The 22,926-nt window shown below is 35.9% G+C and overlaps 1 protein-coding gene across 4 annotated transcripts in view; it reads right to left on the bottom strand.

Annotated features, from left to right (window-relative positions):
* The window catches only part of Phf14 (PHD finger protein 14), a 135,735-nt gene that overhangs the window by 91,064 nt on the left and 21,745 nt on the right, over positions 1–22,926 (bottom strand). For all 4 annotated transcript variants that reach the window (XM_048448967.3, XM_048448966.3, XM_087901812.1 and 1 more), the window contains 5 exons: positions 18,077–18,236; positions 12,460–12,571; positions 11,492–11,629; positions 1,984–2,130; positions 112–382 (listed from right to left, as the gene is read on the bottom strand). In XM_048448967.3, coding sequence (XP_048304924.3) covers positions 112–382; positions 1,984–2,130; positions 11,492–11,629; positions 12,460–12,571; positions 18,077–18,236 — 828 coding nt within the window. The remainder of the gene's footprint in view (positions 1–111; positions 383–1,983; positions 2,131–11,491; positions 11,630–12,459; positions 12,572–18,076; positions 18,237–22,926) is intronic.

Genomic DNA, 22,926 nt, shown 5'->3' with positions numbered 1-22,926 from the left:
CTGACATATACAACATACGAATGATTTTCTAAAACATTATTAGTATATCAAATTTTGTCATTAATAAATTATTCTCAGAGAGACTGTGCATGCATCAGTGTCTATACTGACCAAAATAGTAATTCACAAAATCAGCAGTGAGAGCTGGCTGCTTGTGCTTCCTCCTCCCGTCCACACTAGAGCTAGTGTCTGAATTGTCCACTGGAAAGATGTCTGTACTGATCCCCATTAGTTCTGCTTTGCGCATCAGTTTACGAATGGCCGAAGCACTACTTGTGAGTGGCCTGGGTAACTTTTCCCTTGGAACCCAGGCTTGCGGTCTGGTAGATCGAGCCAACTCTGCCTTGGCACGATACTGCTGTAGTCGGGCATTGATCCTTGCCTATAAAGAAATGCAGAAAGTTTGACAGAAAAAATGGAAAATATTCCTCATAACTTTAACATTTATGCTTAGAGAAGATAACAATACTAAAATCTTACTACATCTTACAATTAAGGCAAATGAGATTCATCATTGGTCTTGAAGATAAATCACGTAAGTCCAGAGTTGTACTAAATGGATCCACAGCTCGTATCAGCTGCCTTCAGATGGGGTCCTAGAGCTGAAAGAGAAGTGGACGGAAGCCCGCATCCCTAAACCAGAAGCAATCTCCAATTGATAACCACTTGTGATGAAAACCTAGTTTCCTCCGAGGCAATCTCACTGAGGAAACAAACCACTTGTAAGGATAGGCTGCACGCCCAACAGCATATGAACAAGGTAAAACAAATTCAAAGGATCCTTGTCTTATAGTACCATGTCAGATCTTTCTCTTTATTTAAAGAAAGTTTTTTTATTATGTTTTAATTTCAATTTTATATATATGCACACATATATATAAACCAATTATATAACCATATATATATATGGTTTATATGTTATATATGGTTATATAATTGGTGTGTGTGTGTGTGTGTGTGTGTGTCTGTGTCTGTGTGTTTCATCTCCCTTTTCACCCTACAGGTCCTTTACATATACAGTGTGTCTTGTGGCTTCCAATTTAGCTTTTTTGAGATTCCTGTGTGTGGTAACAAATGGATCTGTTTCTTATGCCTTCTTTTGTTTTTTTTTTTTCTCCTTCTGTTTGTTTTGTCCTATTCCAGTGTGCTACTTTTTGTTTTATTTTATTATATTAGAATCCCTTAGAAGCTTGTATTCTTTAAAAACAAAAAAGACTGTTTTCTTTTATTAAAAACGGGTCCTTTTCCTATACAATATACCCTGATAAAAGTTTTCCCTCCCTCCACTCCTCTCAGTTCCATCCCACCTCCCTCCCCTTCCACATCAACTCACTTTTTGTCTCTCATTAGAAAAGAACAGGCTTCCAGGAGATAATAACCAAACACGGCAAAGTGAAATATAGTAAGATGAAGCAAGAACTTTCGTATCAAGGTTGGACATGACATCCCAACAAGGGGAAAGGAGTCCCAGGAGCAAGTAAAAAAGTGGAGACCCACTCATTCTCAGAGTCAGGAGTCCCACAAAAACACTAAGCTAACAGCTATAATTATATATGTAGACTGTGCTTGCTGCTTCAGGATTGTGAGCTCATATGGACCTAGTTTAGTTGATTCAGAAGACCTTGTTCTCCTGATGTCCTCCATCCCCTCTGACTCTTACAATCTTTTTGCCTCCTGTTTTGCAGGGTTCCCTGGGCTGTGAAGAGAGGGATTTGATGGAGATCTCTAATTTAGACCCCTCTGCATGATGTCTTCAACCAAAATTTTCAACATGGAAATAATACTTTACAAATGACTACACCATAGATATGATGAAACATAACTTCAGAAACAAACTCTACTCATGTTTAATCACAAACTATTGCTTAAGTAAAATTTCAAAACTACATTTTATATGCTAGATCTCAGTGTTAATCACATGTCAATAGAAAACATACATGAGAGCTGAAAAGAAAACAGTAAGATTTGGTGTGATTTCCATACCTGTGCTTCAGGAGACAGTTGTTTTTCTCTCTCTTGCAAAGACATTTTACAATAGGATTGTAGAGCCAAGTAGTTTTTTCTTTTCCACTTTCTGTCTAACCTATCTGCATGTTGCTTACAATAAGCAAAAAATGGATCTGCTATATCCTAAAAAAAAAAAAAGTTAAAAATTTTTACTCCAAAGGATTATTTTAAAATCAAACTATCACAAAATAATATTTTTTGACAAATCTGCTAGTGATAGTTATATCAATAAAATATTGAGGAAGTAATTTTCATACATCATGATAAAAATTACTGCATTTGAAATGCAATCTATCAGCCTCAAATTACCAATATTTGTTTTTCTCTAAAGGCCTTTGTTGTGCTTGGAAGTATAGGTTATCCATCCAACACTTGCCTACCTTGAGCAAGACCTGGATTTGATCCCAGCAATGTAAAACAATAAAGGGCCATAAGTATTACAAAATACTGATTTAAAAAAAAACTTTTGTTATTTGGGTATGTTTGTGTATTTCTTTAAAAACCTGTTGTGTGATACATAAAATTTCAATAGCATTAGGGAGGAATCATGAGCAAATATTAAAGTTACATAAATGTAATAAAAGCAACAGTGAATACATATATGCGTTGTGTGTGTGTGTGTGTGTGTGTGTGTAAAAGACAAGCCAATACAAGTAAGTGAAACATTCCTAACCCACTGGTCAACCAGCTTATAATTAATATAGATCTCTGTGTAGTTCGTTGGTACTGACTGAACAACTGCAGGACGGGGTATGACAGAAAACTCTATCAATAAATGGTGTCAATGAGGACAACTGCATCCATATAAAACCTGAGAGTTTGGGAAGTAATTCTAGACACAAAATAAAAGTTAAGCATGGCTTCTTGGTAGCAGGTTTTACTCAGGTGAGCTCTGTTTTCTTGAGGGAAGCATGTCTCATTTAAGAGAGATTTCCTGACTCAGCATTAGCTGCTAAAACCTTGCAGCTGTTTTAAGATGATTCCCCAGAAAATACTTAAATGGTTTTTATGAATAGACAACAGTATGCTTCTTGGTGGTGGCAGGGACCTTGAAACGCCATAGAGTTGTGGCAATAAACATGGCTCCAGCTGATACCTCTACCATGAGGCCTGAAAGCTAAGAAATGGGCTGAATCCAGCCATGAAAGCCACGGCATTAATCCTAGCCATTAATGGTTTAGCAAATTAAAGACTCATGTGGTCAGAAAAGAAGAGATATACAGTAAAGATAGATTCAAAGATGAAGAAAACATCTAAATGGTTTATAGTGTGTTTAAAAACATATGTAGGCTTAGGAGAGAAAAGAAAAAGGATAAAGTCCTTAAAAAAAAAAAGGAGAGTAGTTGAATGTGGTGGCACACACCTTTAATCCCAGCACTTGGGAGGAAGAGGCAGGAATCTCTGTAAATTCAAGGTCAACCTGGTCTACAGAGTGAGTGTCAAGACAGTAAAAGATACACAGAGAAACCTAGTCTCAAAAAACCAAAAATTAAAAATAAAAATAAAAGAAATAGAGTTTAAAATAAAGCCATGTAAAGATGAAAAATACATAGAGAATCTGGATATTGTATATTATTGTGGTGTCTTTGAATATATGACTGTTAAGAAAGGAGCCTGCTAAAAGACATTTGATTATAAATGCTGTTGGATTAATCCATCATACATATTTTGAAAATGCTTTGTCTTCAAAATTTAAGTCAAAAGATATGTTACTTTGGAGAAGAAGTTTTAGTTTTGTTTTCTACAGGAAATGAGAGGTTGTAGATTCATTCTGGACTAACAAAAATCAGGTTGATCAAGGAAGACCTCCTGAGAAATCCCCGATAGGAGAAGATGGTCCAGATGATCCAAGGTGTAAGACAACCTCTGTTGGAGTTTCCTCTGAGTTCTACATCCAGAAGAGTTTAAGAGTGATAGCTTTTATGATTAAGCCTCACAGAATTTTCCAGTCAGGACTTGACTGTAATTCTAAATTTTCTTTAGGTTCCTTTAAGATTATCAGTGCCCACAATCAGCAGGAAGTGGCCTGGAAAATTATTCCCACATTCCGAAAAAATGGATTATGGATGTTTTTCTTTGTTTAGAGTGTTGGTTACAAGTTGTATGGATAATAGTCAGGAAGAAAGCTAAACAAGGGAGATTCGATTTAGAGTTTTTATTTTGATAAAGAAGAGGGGGGGTGCTGTGGGACAATGGTTTTACCCTGTAAAGATTTGTTTCCTGTATTTGTTTAATAAAATGCTCATTGGCCAGTAGCCAGGCAGGAAGTATAGGTGGGGCGACTAGGCAGGAAGTAGAGGTGGGGCAAGAAGAAGAGGAGAATTCTAGGAAGAGGAAAGATTCAGTCTGCAGTCGTCACTCAGACACAGAGGAAGCAAGATGAGAATGCCTCACTGATGAAAATACCAAGCGATAAGAATAATGGGCTAACATAAGATGTAAGAATTAATTAGTAAGAAGCCTGAGCTACTAAGCCAACCAGTTTATAATTAATGAAGACCTCTGTGTATTTCTTTGGGACAGAACGACTGCAGAACTGGGTATGACAGAAAACCTCTGTCAATATTTATCCTGTACAAAATAAATGAGGAAGGCTAAACACTGTCAATAACAAAATTCAGGTACTCCCCTTTTATCGTTTTATAACTAATATCTCACATAGGAACATGGTATTAGCCAAAGGGTACATTTTAATACACTGGTCAAAGTAGTCAAAAGAGACTCCCAAAACACAGGCTATTTTAATTGCCCTCGATTGTCTCCTAGAGGTTGAAGCTATGTCTCTATTGCTGGAGAGACGGTATCTTGTACTTCAGACACAGAACCGAAACAATCCAAGCTGGTTCTGACCTGAACACCTCCTTCCTTAGGACTATCTTTCATGATACAAGATAGTACCATGCAAGCTTCCAAAGGAGAGAAGCAACCAATAGACCTACCAAGTTAACACCAATAAAGTTAAACAAGGACAGCAGGGTATGCTATCCCAAAGGGTGCAATGATGGTATGCATACCTTAGTGATAGCTAACACTGCTCCAATTGAATGTAACGTCTACTCAACAAGAGGAGAACCATGCCTGGTACTAGAAACCTAGACAACTACCAGGGGCAGTGAAGTCACGGATCTTGGAAGAGAACCTAATAGCACCAGTTTACTAAACCTGTATAATCCTAGCTACATTATAAATATTTATGCCTACAGCCAAGTAGAGATCTTGCCCCTCGTCAAAGATAATCTCCCTGCAACAAAAAAACAGGCCATTGCAGAAAACGACAATCAATAAAAATACAGAGAACAAGTGATCATAGAGTACCCAGCCCCAACTGATACATGCACAATACAACTCATGTACCTAAGGTTCAGGGATCAGAGTTTAAGAGGGGCAGGAAACACAGCAAGAAAAAAAATAACAGGAGAATTTGCTGTAAGATTTCATCTCCTAGAAATGATACCTGTGACGTCTCATCAATACAGCTGCCTAAATAAGACCTAAACAAAGATAACACAAACAGACATACTAAAGAAAACAGGAGTAAAACCTCATGGGGCCTCAACCCTAGACCAAAAAACAAACAAACAAACAAACAAAAAACATTAGGAAATGCTGAGAGCAGGAGAATTAGTCTTCACGGGGCAAGTGCCCCAAAACTGGTTATTCAATACCAAGTAATCAGCCCTGAAATCATATACATACAAGTAACCATATTGGATGGAGCAAGCTGTTTATATATATATATATATATATATATATATATATATATATATATATATAGTAACACACACACACACTAAAGAAATAATAGCTGTTTTTTGAGAGAAAAGACGTGAAAGAAAGTAGGAAGGGTCAATGGGAGGAAAACAACTTTAAGAACAGTACTATAAAAAACAATCTTAATCCTAGTCAAGACACAAATCATTTCTTTAAATATAACAAAAAATCAAAGTAATTTGCATATCATAGTTATTAAGAAACAGCAAACTTTATAGAATGGCAATTCATTCCATGTCTGTCCCTTAGTTTTCAATCTAAGTTACACTAGAAGGGACTTTTATTAAGACAGAGGTTTAAAATCCAAAGAGAAATGCAATTTTCAGGCACGTACACCCGAGACAGAATAGAGTGATAAATAATAATCTTGAAAATCTAATCTATACTTAAAATGTTTGAAAGCACATAAAGCAATTTTGTAGCACTCTGTAAGATAAAAATTTGAATAAGTAGACACCGACTTGGACACTAATACAACACCTAACACAACTATTTCAAAATAACAATATAATCACCATTTTAAAAAGCAGAATCGACATGTGTTTATCCTAGCCACACTTAACCTAAAGATGTTATTTACATATATTTAAATTATTCAAAACCAGGCTGTATGGTCTATGCATGTGCACATGTCTATGTTTGTGTGTGGACGCTTCCGTTGCTTTGTTGCTGCTGTTGCTGTTGCTGTTATTAAAGGGATCTTCTTGGGTTCTAAAGATCAGCAATTCAGCAAGACTAGCTGGCAACGCAGGGTTAGGATTACAGACATGTGTTACCACACATCCAGCTTCTTCTATAAGTCCTGGAGATTTGACTCAAGTTCTCACGCTTTGATGGCAAACACCTTAAAAACTGAGCCATCTCCCTAGCACTAAGATAATCTTAATTAATGCTTACCTACTAATTTTAAGATTTAAGTAAGAAATGTAATTACTCTGTATCCTGAGAAATTAAAAAAAATAAAATGAGGGGAAAAGATATATATCAAATCAGATATATAAGATATATGTGTGTATGTGTATATATATTTTTTTTCCTTGAGGATCTGTGTAGCATTATATAACCATTTAGAACCTGATTCTAAAAGTACGACACTATTGTAAGTCACAATGATTGTTTTAATGAAGAGCACTGTTTACTTACACAGAAAGTTAAAGTTGTACTAGTGTTTAGAACTTAAGCTGGTGATCCACTGTAACATAATTATTAATGATCAAGAATAATAAATGAATAATGCTGTGATTTCTTAAATTCAACACCCTAAAAAGTGAAGCCCAGGTATATAACGTCTGAGAAGTGAAGAGGTCTATCCTAAAGCATCCAAAAGAAAACTGGGAAATATGACATTCCAACTTTTTCTTTTCTTTATTCTTAATACCTATCTATTCATTTTTTTCTCTTAATACCCACTATAAACACTTGTCATTTGACATAAGCACATGGGTATGGCAAAATGAATTGAAGTCAACTGACAGTTTCTTAGGCTAGTTGTGTCAAACTGTGTTAGCTGCTGACCTTGGGTTCTTTGTACTATTTCCAGTGACAAAAACTGGAAGTGTCAGACTTTACTTTCCCATCTTTCTCATAGCAACAGTGCCTATATTCTGGTATACAAGATGATCAAAGCTATTCTCCCTGGACTGTGGGAGAGAAACTTTCATTCCAGTGAGATAATCTCTATGTTTGCTTGCTTGCTTTAAATGTTACCAAGTAAAAATAAAATACTTAGAGCTACTTCAGTCATACTGAGAACATGAAACAAGAAGGTTAAAACAACAAAAGCAATAAAAAAAATAAATAAAGAAGAAAAAAGGAAAGGAGAGAAGGGGGATAGAGGTAAGAATGAAAGAAAGAGAGAAAAGTATTTGTAGAAAAAATTGTGGATAAGTCAATCTATGAACTGTTTAGACTTCATATCTTCTGATATAGTTAATTTACTATTTAGGCCATAGTAATTAAGATTCTATTACGTGACTGAAAACTTAGGAGGCATACAACCTCTGGAAAAAGATGAATAAGAAAGGCATATGTCATAAAGCCACATACATTAATCCTATCCCACTGTGAACCCTATGAGCTCTAACAACAAACCGCCAAGCAAACTATTCCTGTCCTGCAACTATGGAATGAAATCCATGAAAATAACCAACCATTTCTATTTTCATTTAAGGTCCACCCCACAAGACGGAACCCATACCTAACCAAGAATCTATAATTAGATAGGTTATAGGCTGTAGGGGAAAACCTACTACTATTAACTCTGCTCAAGGGACACAATATTAAACCTACTCCTAATGACTTATCCTCATATCCATAGCCTAGTGCATCTTCTCAAAACTCATCTGAGAAGTTTCTTTTTTCCAATAGCTGGGGATTAACACAGAGCTCACAACTGGCTAAGGCACAGAGAATAAGAACCTGCAAATTATTCATGCCTTAATTAGACATCTGAAGCATACTCCTCCCTCCCAAGACTCAGGAACCATTATAGAAGAAGGGGCAAAAAAGACTGAAAGAGGCAGAATTAGTCGATGCATTTCCCAGGCAAAACAGAGTAGCTATTCTTGAGAACTCATAGCAATACAGAGGCACAAGCCTCTGCAAACTTAAAACAAGCCAGAAAAATCCCAGCATGGATAGGGGACTGGATCTCAACTCTTGATGAGGGCAGTGATAGCTGATAGCAACTGGGAGAAGAGTTAGTTTTCTCTTCACACATGGCCTTTGGGAGGTGGAGCGTGCTCCAGTGCACAGCCGCACGCCAGAGTATATAACCATTGGTATTGGGCTAGATGGGCTTTCAAAAAGAAAAGAAAGACACAAAATTGGGTGGGTATGGAATTAAGGGTGTATCTTGGAAGAGCTGCAGGAAAAGGGAGACAAATATAATCAAAATACAATGTATGAAATTCTCAGGATAAAAATATGTATTAAGAATCAATAGAATCTATAAATAATTTATACTGCTTTAGAGACTGTTTTCAAAAAATAGTATAACTGTTTAACACTAGCAAAAGCATATTTTAACCAAAGAAGAAATTATTATGTTTAGTTAGACAACAAGTAATTTTAAGACATAATATGAAACGTAAATGTCTGTGCTGTAGGTGTTTGTTTTAACATCTATGAACAATGCAAGCTGTGTTTAAAACACAATTTGACTATTATTGTAATTTGGAATATTTAACTAAGTAGATTAAAAAAAAGCATGAAAACTTCTAATGGATCTTCATCAATGTGGAAAGCAATACATCCAAAGGCTCTCAAAACTTTGACAGTATGATAAATATCACTGGATAAAACTGAGGTGCTTAATTCTACTTTCAGGCTTTCTTTTACTTTCTACATAAAATAGCTCTGGAAAAGTATGATATCCAACTTGATAAGTAAATATAATGAGAAAATAAAAGCTTTCTAGGAAACTTAAAGGGAACATAAAACTAAAGCAGAAGACAAAATGTCCATATAAACAATAGATCCACTTTAATTTAAAAGATGATGAAGTGGGTATGGCCACACATGCCTATAATCTTAGCACTCAGAGGCGTAAACAGAAGAATCACTGAGACTACCATGGACTACACAATGAGACCCAGTCTCGGAGAGGGGATCTTTTCTGTATCCAACGTATAAGTGTACAACTATTACAAATAGCTCCTCCATTTTAACAGAAAAAAATATTGTCAAAAGCAAATCTTACATTAACAATTCAAGCTGTTTTGAAACTCTATAAGGAATCTTTTATAAATTTCCAGTTCTCACTGGCTACAATGGCACACACTTGTAATCACAGCACTGAGAAGGCTGAGACAGCAGGATTGTGAATTTGAGACTCGCCTGGGCTGTGCAGTGAATTTCACAACAGCTGCAATGCATAGTAAGTTCCTATAGCAAAGAACAAAAAAGTTCAATTCTCTTCAGTGTGTACAACAACAAACTAGAAACTTAGAAAAATGTGCTGTAATAAAAATGCCAACCTCCCCCCAAAAAAATTCAAAACAAAACAAAAATCCCACAAAAGCAAAACCTCTGCACTGAGCAAGGCAGCATCCAGCACATTTACCAAATAGATAAAAGAAAGCAACAGGGCAGGAAGAGGCCTCAGGTCCCAGTTTACCAACTTTATTATTTCATGGTGCCCTGGACATTTCCCCAAATTAACTCTTAGATACAGCGACATTTCCCAAATTAACTCTTAGATACAGCGACTAGAGACTTGACTTTGGTTTTGTACTAATCTGCATGCCTTCTGATAGGGAGACACAATCTCCAAATCATGGCACATCCCAATGTTTAGCACATTTACACAAAACGATGCTAATGTAAGAGTCAAATCTCTCAAAAATAAAACTGAAAGTGTCTACAAAAGGAACATCCTGACTACAAAGTTCAGTTACCCAGAAGTAGACAAGTAGGCCGAACTTACAGATTTCCCTCATTTTCGCCTGCGATCTATGCAGCCTTCTTAATCCTACTGCACTGCCCTCCTGGACCACTGCCCATCATCCAGAGCATCAGTCATGATTAATCCACATAACTCTACGCTGCCATTACACTTCTGTGTCTGCTCAATAGCTGTGAAAACTCTCAAGGTTCATCCAGTACTCCATCAAAGCACAATCCTTCAGAATCAGAACTCAAAACAAAACAGGCACATATCAAAATGTAACCTTCATATTTAAGATCTATTTAAGTTAAAATAAAATACATCCTACAAGTGTTTTTCAAAAATTTTCCTCATTAGATTACTTATTTTCTAGCTAGACATATAACGAATGTTTTATGAGAAAGTAAAATTTTATATAAATAACTGAAGTGGTTTATATATTATCATAAAGCATCATGAATACAAACTAAAAGTTTACTAAATTATCTCTCCAGAAAAATTGATTAAGGAATTAATTACACCTACTCTTAGGATTCCTTAAAATTCTTTAAAATTACTGTGAATGCTGCCAAGTGGTGGTGATGAATGCCTTTAATCCCTGCACTCAGGAGGCAGAGGTAGGCGGATTTCTGTGAGTTCGAGGCCAGCCTGGTCTACAAGAGCTAGTTCTAGGACAGGCTCCAAAGCTACAGAGAAACTCTGTCTTGAAAAACCAATATATATACGTGTGTGTGTGTGTGTGTGTGTGTGTGTGTGTGTGTGTGTGTGTGTATTGTGAATGCCGAAGATTTTATGAGTTATACTTTTAGAAATTTATCGCATGAATTAAAACTTTCAGTACTCTTAAGTACTAGTTAACTTATCTTAGACCTATTAAGTAAATACGTATTTTTAATCAAGATAGGTATTATGGCATTATGCAAGAAATTTTAGTGGGAAGGGCTGTAGTTTTTTGGCAACTCTAGTATCAAAACGTAAAAGCAGGATTCTCAAAACAATTTCAATATAAGGTTACACTGTTAGGTTGTATATCTCTATAACCCTCCAAAGCTTATAACATAGAAATATATATTTTATATTGTTATAAAAATAATTTGAAGCATGGGGTACTAATCTAAAGTCAGTAAGTCAAGAAAAAAAATACTAGGGAGCTAAAACTAAACTCAGAGAATGAGCTACCTTTAAAAAAAATGCCATATTCCTGTATAAAATATGCCACATATAGTGATTTGGTCAAATACTTAATCATAGATTATGAAGCTTCCCTTATACTTTCCCACTGTAACAGTGCACAGCAGACATGAGAAGTCGGGTAGATGAACATACCTCTTCTGCTGCGGCCTCGGACAGCAGGCCTTCTTTCTGCGCACAGGTAACATGAAAATAGGCTCTGCACATCCCTGCATCACAGCTAATGCAAACTCCAGTTCTAGCAAAGCGAGTGTCTTCACAAAAGCTACACTCCTATGAAAGTAACAGGAAAATTCTCACAGCAAAAGTCTTTCTGAAGCAAAACTAACCTCTCATGAAGTACTAAATATTACCAATGCAAAAACACTGTAGGCGAGCAAGTTCTGATGAAAAGGAGAACTCTTTACCCAGTTCTAGTCAGCCTAAACTAAACTGATAGAGTAGTAATAAGAAGAGATAGTATTATAAGAGTACTCAGGTGCTAGGCACTTAGTCTTCTTCGTGCTTTACATATACTAAGAGAAAAAAATCAATTTGGTACTTTTTCTTGTTACATTAAAAATGTTGAAGCAATAATGAGCTGACACCTGTTCTAAATAAAGTGTGGTTTTTATATTCTTTTTCTTAATTTTAATAAAATTCATTTCAAAGTTAAAGTAAAATTTATTTAATCCAACTGTGTAACAAGATAGTCTATGAGTCCCAGAGAATAAAAACAGTATCAATTAATATGCATTTTTACAACTTAGGTTATCTGAAGTTATACCATATGGAAAAATCAATAAATTAGTCCTCTAAGGAAACATCTACCAACTAATGATTCAAACATGATGACCATACCTGATCCTTGAACTGAGGAGGAAGAGGCAGGCTGACTACCGTATGTTTGAGACTGACTTAAGCTACAGTGAGATATTACCTCAAAAATACAAAAGCAAAACAAAATAACTGAATAATATAATAATAAATGACTTAGTGCTAAGAGTTCCTCAAGGAATGTGCTTGCTATTAAACACCTCCAGAGTAATTCGCAATTATTAAAAAAGCTATGTAAAAAAACAAATAAAATTTTCAATTTTAGCTAATCATAAAGTTGATCTTACCTTGGCACCATATTTAGAATAGTTCATTTCTGTTAGTGTTACTGGTCGTAACTTATCAATATCTCCAAAGGCTACTCCGGGAACATATAGGGCACAAACAATGTGAACCCATCTGTAAGAGAAAAGATGCAATTCTGCTATCAAATGCTTTCCTGAAATTCCCACATAGAAGATGAACATAAAATATGCTCCACCTCAAAATACTACGGAAAACATTCAACAACCAGATGGTTTTTTTTTAAAAAAAAAAAATCATCTCAGACTCTTAACTGAAAAACACAGAGCACCTATAGAGTGCTAACCCATCGTGGAGAGCAAGGTGCCATGAGCACTGCTCTTCCAGACGTCAGTCTGGTCAGAATGCATGTCCAGCAACCATAGCTGCTTTGCTCTTACAACTCACTGCACTTTGGTCTTACCTGGTATCCTTAAATATTTGCATAAGACTGCTATTCAAGGACAACAAAACATCGCTCTCATATTCCAGAAAAGATATTCACATTCATTACTGTGAGCACTTTTAGAATTAAGGACTCTAATTTAAGGACTACAAAGTTATTTTGTAATAATTAGATTAAGTGTTCCTTACTGCTACCTTTCCCACAAAGTCATTAGATATCCCTATGAATATATTTTTAAATAGTTTTGGTAACAAGTTTAACTTTCATCTCAGGATAAATGGTGGCTGGGAAAAGGTACAAAGCACAGTTATAATAATGGAGGAGTAACATGTTTTCATTTTTCTCATCTGTTCCCTATGTAACCGAAGACCTGAAGTTTACAAACGTCACCTACAACTACATAGCATAAATTCTGCACAAAGCCGTTAACACTTTTAAAAAAAAATGTTCAACTTTAGCACACTGAAAAAGAAAATTAAGTTAGTTCTGATTGCTTTAAAATGCCCTGAGCTATTATTACATGATTACATATCTATCTGTTTGCTTGCAGTCAAACAAAAGTTTGAATAGCTGCCTGAAATTTAAATAGCAGATATGCATAGTTTGTCTAAGAAAAAGAGTAAAAGTTAGATGGCAAGTCTCTATGAACTTTGTGAATATATTAACAAATTTTGCTTTATCTCATCTTTAAAAGTTCTGGTTTTAATATGTAATGTGTTTTAAACAACTAAGAATTACTCTATAGAGGTATTAAGGAAAAGTTAGAAATCTAACATTTTTATCATTTTTTTGCAAAAAAGTATCTATAGTTCTGAGATTTTTTAGATAAAACATTTTAATCCAGTCTCCCAAATTCATTATGCGAAGTTCAATATAAAGATGGAATCTCAACAAGCAGCCACTATCTCACTTTAATCTGTGTGGTTTCTTCATGCTCTAGTGATGTCTCAAATGTGGCTGTTCTCTGATAAACCCAACAGCGGGCTCTCTGCTTTATACTGGCCTCCTTAGCATACATGGGAACAAGCCACAGAAGTAGTGGAGATTTCTGTGTGACTGGCACACAAATGCTATCATTCTGCCCAGGCATGCACATGAGGACACCAACATGAGTCCTTACTAAAACACGTAGCAAAGTCACTGAAAATCACTAAGACAATTTAGTCCTTCAAGCACTTGTTCACATATTTTAGAACTTATGTAATGAAGTTGGGAAATCAAAACGGGAAAATATTTCTAATTACTTTATCATTCATTTTGCTCGGAGCTATGAGGACAGATGTTGATTGGGAAAAGGAGCAGAGAACAAGTGTCACAAAACCACCAAAAGACAGAGGCAGGCTGTCATTCTAGAACGGCAACGCGTTCAATTACATTCCTATATTGTTTATAGGCAGGTAACTGTACGTAGCAATACACTTCCTTGAAAAACTCTTATCTCACAGTAGAAACTACATTGATGGAATAATTTTCAAGTACATTTTCTGTGGAGTACCACATATTGAAAAAACATTTTAAAAATATCTACAGCATGTTACTTCCATTCCTTCATCCCAAAGCCAATGACTAAGTTTCTCCTAGGCACAGAGCATTATATAGACAATCTGGAACTCAGATGTTTGTGAAGTACTTAGGGCAGTGTGTAGCTCACTGTCTTCGATCAAGGAACATTTACAAGAAAAATAAAAACGTCTGACTGTTTCCTATGGGTAGTAAATTGTTCTTCTCACTTTGCAAATCGTGCTTTCAGAGGACTGATGTCTTTAAATGCAGCAAGTCTAGTAGAGGAAAACAATGAGGCTGAAGAAACCCAGTGCTCTCTTGCTTCTGCTGTATGGTAATGCTCACTGCACAGAAAAAAGGCCAATAGCCACTCAGTCTCACTTTAGAGTGTATATATTTTGCTTTGCTTTGCTAAATAAATAAACTTCTGTTTAAACTGGAAGCAGGAAAATAAATATATTTTATATTTCACAAAATGGAGTCTATATGATTGAATGAACAAATGAATGAAATTTATGCCCTGGCAATGCTGAAGCATGCATGGGCAGTCAGTACATGGTGGTTCTGTTGAACTTGTCCATATTGGGTTTCATGCTTTTAAGTTGATGAGGACGACTGATCAGGTCTCTTCCTCAAGAGGGCACCAGATCTCATTACAGATGATTGTGAGCCACCATGTGGTTGCTGGGAACTGAACTGAGGGCCTTTGGAAGAGCAGGCAGTGCTCTTTAACCACTGATCTGCAAAATCTTCTATTTAAGACATGTAAAAATTCAGTCAGGCTGTGGGGGCACACGTCTTTAATCCTAGCAGAGGCAAGTGGATCTCTATGAGTTTGAGACTAGCCTGGACTACAGAGCGAGTGCCAGGGCAGTCACCAAAGCTACACAAAGAAACCCTGTCTCAAAAAACTACAAAAAAAAGTAAAAACTTAATTTTTATTTCAAGAATTCCACAGGTATTTTCTCACATTAAATCATTTCTCCACATAAATATTATAAATCACATCAGTAGAGGAGAATGTATAGTTAAATTCATGCACTAAATCGATTTCAAAACTCTTTTAGCCTGTCCATGAAGATAAAGGACATGTCCAATTTTTATGGGTTTTTTTTTCTCTTTTTTGGTTTTAAATCAAACTGGCATTTACATGCTGCAAAATACACAAATACATAAAAGCTCAAAATTTCTACCCTGGCCTCTGGCCTCCGTGGGGCTTTGGATATAAAAAAAAGCAAAACAAAACACATAAGCATTTAAATAGTTAACTACAGAACTGTACCTCTCTGTCCACAGAGTACCTAATCTGTATATGCAATATGCACAGTCGCTAATATGAATATTTTCACTTTAATATCAATGTTTAAAGTGCTTTCTTTTGTCTTCTTTTGGAAAACATTACACGTCACTTTGTAGAGCATGACAGCACAGAAAGACACTTTGTCAATCAACTTTTAAATTAACAGGAAAAACCAAGTAAAATGAATTCTCTTCTTCCAAAGGAAGCTGGGTTGTTTTTTTGTTTATCTTGTTTTTTCTTTTTTCAAAATGGCCTTAGTTCACCACAACTGAGTATTCAAAGTTTCAATATTCAAGATAGAAATCACCAAATAGCATGTATACTGCAGCGCCTATTCAGAAGAGAGCAGTAGCAGCAGCAGCACTGATAGTCAATAATGGGACATTTACTGCCCACCAACTACGTCAGGAACTGTCTAACATGAGCTGTATCACTTGCGCTTCTCGAAAGTACTACAAAACTAAGGCATAGTAACAAGGCTAATGAACTCACCTAAAGTCATGGTACAATAAAAACAAAACAAAAGCAAACAAACGAATGAATCTAAATGAGGCCAAACTACTAGGAAAGCACATATTTCTCAATGCTTTACTAAATCCACAGTTATAGGTCAGAGTTCAAAAATTACATGTATAAAAATGAACAAGTTCTAGTCTATATATAAAAAGTACTTGCTATTATTTTAGCTCATTTCTTTTCTTAGGAGATGAGGGGTCGTCTGGATTCTGAGCACACAGGGTCCCCTAAGATCTCACAGTAGATTCTATGTTATCTTAGCAATCTATCAAGGGTGTGGTTACTAATTGAAACAAAATGAGAAAGATATTTTTCTTAATTTTACTAAAGTAAACTTATTACATCTAAGTCTAGATTTTAATTTGTGGACTACATATATGTTTTCAGTGTTAAAAAATTGATGAATATTATGTTGTTTGGTAATTCTTCCTGTTATTATTAAAATATTAAACATTCTTATATAAAACATCCTAGGTGACAGAGAACTGGCTCAGCACTTAAGCAGATACTGCTCTTAAAAAAGAGCCATATTTGGTTTCTAACACCCAAATCGGGCAGCTTACAGACATCTATGACTCTAGCACCAAGGAATCAGAAACCCTTTTCTAGACCCTGCAAGCACCTGTATTCATGTGCAAATACCTACACAGACACTTAATATACTTAACTTTCAAATTATAAAAAAGTGAATTTTTAAAATTCTAAAGCCTTGTCAAAATAAAAACATAAAAGCATGAGTGTCTCTTCTCTTATTGACAGCACTGAGGTGGATAATCTTCAAAACACACAAGACTGGGAATAACTTATATACTGTAGTCAATCACCCCTAGTCTCATAGGGAAAACCAATATAAATGATGTCGGCACTTTTATGATGGTAACTGTTCAAATGTGGCAGTGACCGTGAGTGTGATTGCAGTGAAAAGACCACAGGTCTCTGTGCCAACTATCAGTACATTTGTTGCTCGGCTTCACAGTCATGCTTTAATATTTACTCTGCAATGATGGTCCGAATTCCCTCAGCACTTGCTATTTAGAGAGTGTGGTTTTGTTATCACTATAGTTGGGCACTGGAACTTAACAGTACAGAGTACAGCAGAAGGGATGAGCTTCTCAACAGGACAGACAGAGTATATCGGCTACAGTACAGCCACGTGTTCAGACCTTATGCCCTCACAAGCCTGGCCCGACCATGAGATCACTTTTCACTGTCCTCTCAAAAAACACAGCATATGGAACAGGCTTCAACACAAAGTTGCAGCTCCCCCGGCCAACTGTGGCAGGCAGGCAGCTACTTTTAAGAGCTGAAGACTGGCAGATAAAGCAGAAAAGTTTTCTGGCAACTAGTAGGCTACAGCTAGTCCTTGGAACAAAGTCCAAACTCCAAGGTCAGGAAAGAGGTCACTCCTTTCATTTTGGCATTCCTTAATCTATGTCATCCCTTAAATTTCCTTCAGAAGCTAATTTATACCTTCCATATACTTTTAGGGCATAATTTTAACAATACTTATTATTAAATTTCTCCATTTTTAATCATTGTATGTTATATTCCTGAAGTGAGACAGATCTGGGTTCAAATTTCTCTATTTACCAGATTACTTGTGCTTATACAGAATTTAAATGATGTGAGTCTTGGGAACTATCCTTATAATCTAAGAAACAACCACGGCTTCTTCACAGGCTCATTAAAAATAACTGGGATGATGAATTTAAAAAACAAATCCAAGTACTTGAGAGGTCATCTTTCTTACTCCCCTCATCAATCTATAACCTATTGGTCAAGTCACAAGATGGGACAAAAAGTGTGTGACTCAAAACTCATAAAGGGAAGAAAAGGGAGCTCCAAGCCAGGCATGTTATAAAGCAGGCATATGAACACAACATAATGGGACATCAACCTTCCAGCATCAGTTTCCTTGAAAATTCCATCCTGATTAGGACATAGCTCACAGCTAGGAGAAACACCACATTTACAGGCATCACAAAACCAAGGCTCAGTGGAGTTTTCAGAAGCTGAACTCATAATAGAGTCACTCTCCCCATCAACTCCGTAACATCCTACAAAAAAGAAAAGAAATAGTTATGATTCAATAGGAATTGTTTTTTTAAACTCACTTTTGTAAAAGTCAAAAACAAAATAAAAAAGAGAAGTACAGAAGAATTCTGAGAAAAGCAATCGTTTATAAGACTGACATAAAAATATAAATAAAATAGTTTTTCAAAAATACTATTTCACCTTACAGTTATGAATTACATAATCCATCTCAAATAAAAATTGTTAGCCCTATGCTATCTCAAAGTATTATAATAACACATTTCAATATACTCAGTCTTATAAGAGAGTGCCAAAGAAACAGTTTTAAAGGAATTAAATTAGCACACAAGCAAAGGGATCAAAACTTATTCCTTTCTTTAATATTAAATTTCAGTCAGCAACCACCATCTTCATTGCTTATGTGTAAGCACAAATTTGCAACACAAAATCATAAACTGAAAAGACTTAAGATTTTCTTGTTGCTGCAGTTACTGTTACCTATAAAAGAGCAATAACTAAAATCTATTCAAAGAAACATCATAAAAGAAACAATAAAAATAAAACTACTTCTCAAAATAAAACTATTTCTCAATAAGCAATCTAATACTACAGGGAGAAAAATCTACTTTTCTTTACAAAATTATGTTCCTTTAAAGCAAATTATTTCAAACCAGAAGAAATCTGTATTCAAAGTAGACAATTAGCAAGGTAAGAATGGCCGCCAGAGGCTATCAAATTTACTAACTTTATTCAGTAAAATCAGGACACTTCACAGCAATTAACGTGTTTAACACGGTTTCAATTCTGTTCTAAAGATGCATGCTAATACCCGCTTGCTAACGTAGCAAACACCCGCGGAGTTCTCAAAGGCCTACAAACACTCATGCCAATGGTTCTGCACTTCATTCGCAGACAGTCTTCTTTTGTGGCCCAGAACACTGGCACTCTCCCAGTCCAAGGACAACCGGTACATGAGAAGAGCTTCCGTCAGCCTCATTGTCCCAGAAATCTGACACATAGTGTCTTCAGAGTTCAGCATTTAACATTTGACCTGCTATGCCGCCATATTTTCTGTCATACTCTTAGTATTTACTGAGCTCTAAACCAAAATTCTGGCACTTTATACCAAGACAATCTAATTCAATCCAATTAGTAACTAGATACATGACTAGAAAGATTTAAAAATATGTGTTTCTTTCATTCAAAGCATAAGCTATTCTTGCATCAGGTAAAACGTTAAATTTCAAAAATTTATAAGCAAAAACTCATATCATGTATGTTAACTAATTTCAAGTACAAAAACACATTTAATAAAAGTAATCTATGTAAACCACATTTAAGGAAAATATTATATAAAATGTCTAATTGTCTTGAATTTTACAAAGACCATGACCCAAATTAGTAGAATTCAGACTTCTAAAGAGACCAAATACTCTTCTGCCTTCTAGCTATGTAGCTCTGCACAGACTGAATCTCTGAGAGTTGGCAATCTTATTGGTAACGTGTATTATTTACCAACATTTATCATATCTCTTGATATTAAAAAGAAAAAAACACAAAAGTTGCCACAATAATTTGTATTTAAAAACCTGCATTTAACAATAAAATCCATATTCTTCCAAAATGTTTTAAATAAATAACATTGTTCAAATAACATGGGTTAAGTTACATGAAGACTTAAGTACCAATATGCATCATGCAAAACGCTGGGTCTTTCAGCACATGTCTATGAGCCCAGCACTGAGGAGGCGGGCACAGGAAGATCCCTTGAGCTCACTGGTCAGTTAATCTAGCTGAATCAAAGGCTCCTGACTAAGAAACCTGTGTGGGAAATAAGGTGGAAAGCAATTAAGAAAAACACCTAGCACTGACCCCTGGCCTCTATGCAAACATACACGCACACCAAAAACAACATATAGGAGTAATTTACTACTATTGTTCTGTTAAATGAACATGCAATAAAACGACTCCATATATCATTATGCTCTCAGATCACCTCATCACACAAGCTTCTTTGTGCAGTAGACAGAGACCCACAATTGCTCAACATGCAGAGAATAGAGAATTCTGAATGCTTAGTGCTAAATAAATGTCTATATCACACACACATACACACACACACACACACACACACACACACACACACTCACACACATCCCTTAAGGCTCAGACAGAAGTCTACGGGAACGAGGGAAGTAGGAGACTGTAAAAGTTAGCTGTGGTGGATGACTTCAAGGAAATGGTATTTTCCAGACAACAAAGCAGATGTACACATGGAACTCACAGACTGTGGCAGCATGCATGAGACCTGCACAAGCTCCAACAAGAAAAATCCCAGCATAAAGAAAGTAAAATAGGACAAAGTCCATCCCCAAGGAGAAAAAAAAAAAGAAAAAAGAACCTACTTGCAATTAATAGCTGGGAGAGAAAAATCAGTTTTCTCTCCAATGGATGGGTGTATTAATCACACTCTGTGGCAGGTCCTATGTTCAGGAGTAGTCAACAAACACAAACTTGACTCCACTGTTTTATTGTTCTGATATTTTTTTATGAGAAAGAACTAACATGAAGTTAGGTAAACAGGGAGGTTGGAGAGACTCCAAAAAGCTGGAAGAGGGGAAAGAGTATGCTCAGGTTATACTATATGAAATTCTCAAAAAGGAAAAAAAAAATCTTATTTTAAAAAATTAAAAGAAAAAAGAAAAACATTAATGGCTGCAATACCTAGTTCAGTGCAACAAAATGTTAGAAGAAAAAATGAGAAATATTCTTTAATACAGCAAGTCAGTAGTTTATGCTGCTGAAAAATATTTTTGAAACTTGAAATAAAAATTTAAAAACTGTGAAAAAATTTGACAAAAATTTAAAGCCGAAACAACAACTAGAAATCCCAAGAAGGAGAATGCAGGAAAGGCAAGGAAAATCAAACACTTCAGAATTCTTTTTCCAGAATATGAAGAAAAACAAGTGTGATACTCTATTCTTGGTTGTCAACCTGACTAAAGCTGGAGCTAACTAAAACCCGAGCAGTTGGTATATCTATGAAGGATCTTTCTTGATTGAATCATTTGAGGTAGGAAGACCCATGCTAAATCCAAATCTTCTGAGGAAGGAAGATCCACCTTAACTCTGAGCCACACCTTCTAATGGCAGGCTATATAAAAACATGGAAGAAAAAACTTCTCTTTGCCTGTTTGATCTTGCTCTAACTGACAAATATATTACTTCCCTGGTATTAGAGGGTATGTCTTTAGGATTCAGCATTATACTGAAGACTAGCTGAGACATTCAGCTTCATGGACTGAGCAACTACTATGTTTTAGACTTTTGATCTGGAGACAGCCATTGTTGAACTAGCAGGACCACAACCTGTAAGCTTCTCTGGTAAATCCTGCTTATTTACACACACACACACACACACACACACACACACACACACACATATTCTGCGGTGGTCTGAATGAGAACGGCCCCCAAAGGCCTATATTTGCATGCTTAGTTCCCAGTTGATGAACCATTTGGAAGAATTAGGTGTGGCCTTGTTAGAAATGTGTTTTGGGGGGTGGGCTTTCAAGTGCAAAAAGCCCAGGCCAGGCCCAGTGACTCTCTTCCTGCTGCCTGTGGATGGCACCACATTCCCCACAATGATGATAATGGTCTAGCCCTCTGAAACTGAAAGCAAGACCCCAATTAAATGCTTTCTCTTAGCAGAGTTGCCTTGGTGATGGTGTCTCTTCTCAGCACTACAACTGTAACTAAGACAAATTCATTTTATGCATTCTGTTTTCTTAGAGAACCCTAACAGATACACCTACAAACCATTAACAGAAAGAGAGCAGGAAATATAAAAACTAGTTGGAGATTAAAGAGCATGCTTTCAAAGATGTGCATCTTTTGTAAAAAAGTAATCTCAAGGAAAGTTTAAAATATTGTGAAGTAAATAAAAACAAACGTTTAACTTATCAAAATGTAGCAGACAGCAGTGCAGGGTAAAACGGAGAATTAGGCAGGAAATAAGGAAAAGAGTAGCAAGACTAGAGAGTACTACACACAGAGATGCGGGAGGAGCATCAGAAATCACAAAGGAGGTGACAGGACAGCAAGAGTGTGGGAAGAAGGACAGCTCAGAAACATAAGCAAGGACTTCCTGAAAAATACACCAAAAAGCATGAAAAGGAATTCTAAGACTTGGCAAATGGGAGTGAATGAAATTAAAAAGCTTCTGCAAGCAAAGGAAACAACTGACAAAGCAAAGAAACAGCTTACATATTGGGAGAAAGTCAGTACAAATGACATTATCAAAGATTTAGAATATACTCTCCAACAACTGCACAATGTATATTTGCTCATCAGTATCTAGACCTTTCTCTAGAATAAACCAAATATCAGATCAAAGAGTATATTTTGAGAAATTCAAACACTGAAATCATGTATCCTTTTTTTCTGATTACAATGTAATGAAACTAAAAATCTGCAAGAACAGGAAATTACAAATATAGGAGTTTGAACAACGCACTGAAAATGTTAATCAAATGTATTTATGTAATATGAGTGTGTGTGTGTGTGTGTGTGTGTGGATGTACAGGAGCATAAATGTGTCATAACACGTATGTGGAGGTAAGAGGACAACCTGTGGAGTAAGCTCTCTTCCACTAACTATTGCATATTTTATGTTGTGACAAATACAGCTTGGATGGCGTCAGAGGGCAGGCT

Source organism: Myodes glareolus, chromosome 25 (assembly GCF_982192425.1).
Source record: "Myodes glareolus chromosome 25, mMyoGla1.1, whole genome shotgun sequence".
NCBI lineage: Eukaryota > Metazoa > Chordata > Mammalia > Rodentia > Cricetidae > Myodes > Myodes glareolus.
Note: the sequence above shows the minus strand (reverse complement) of the source record. Positions and strands in the feature narration are given on the sequence as shown.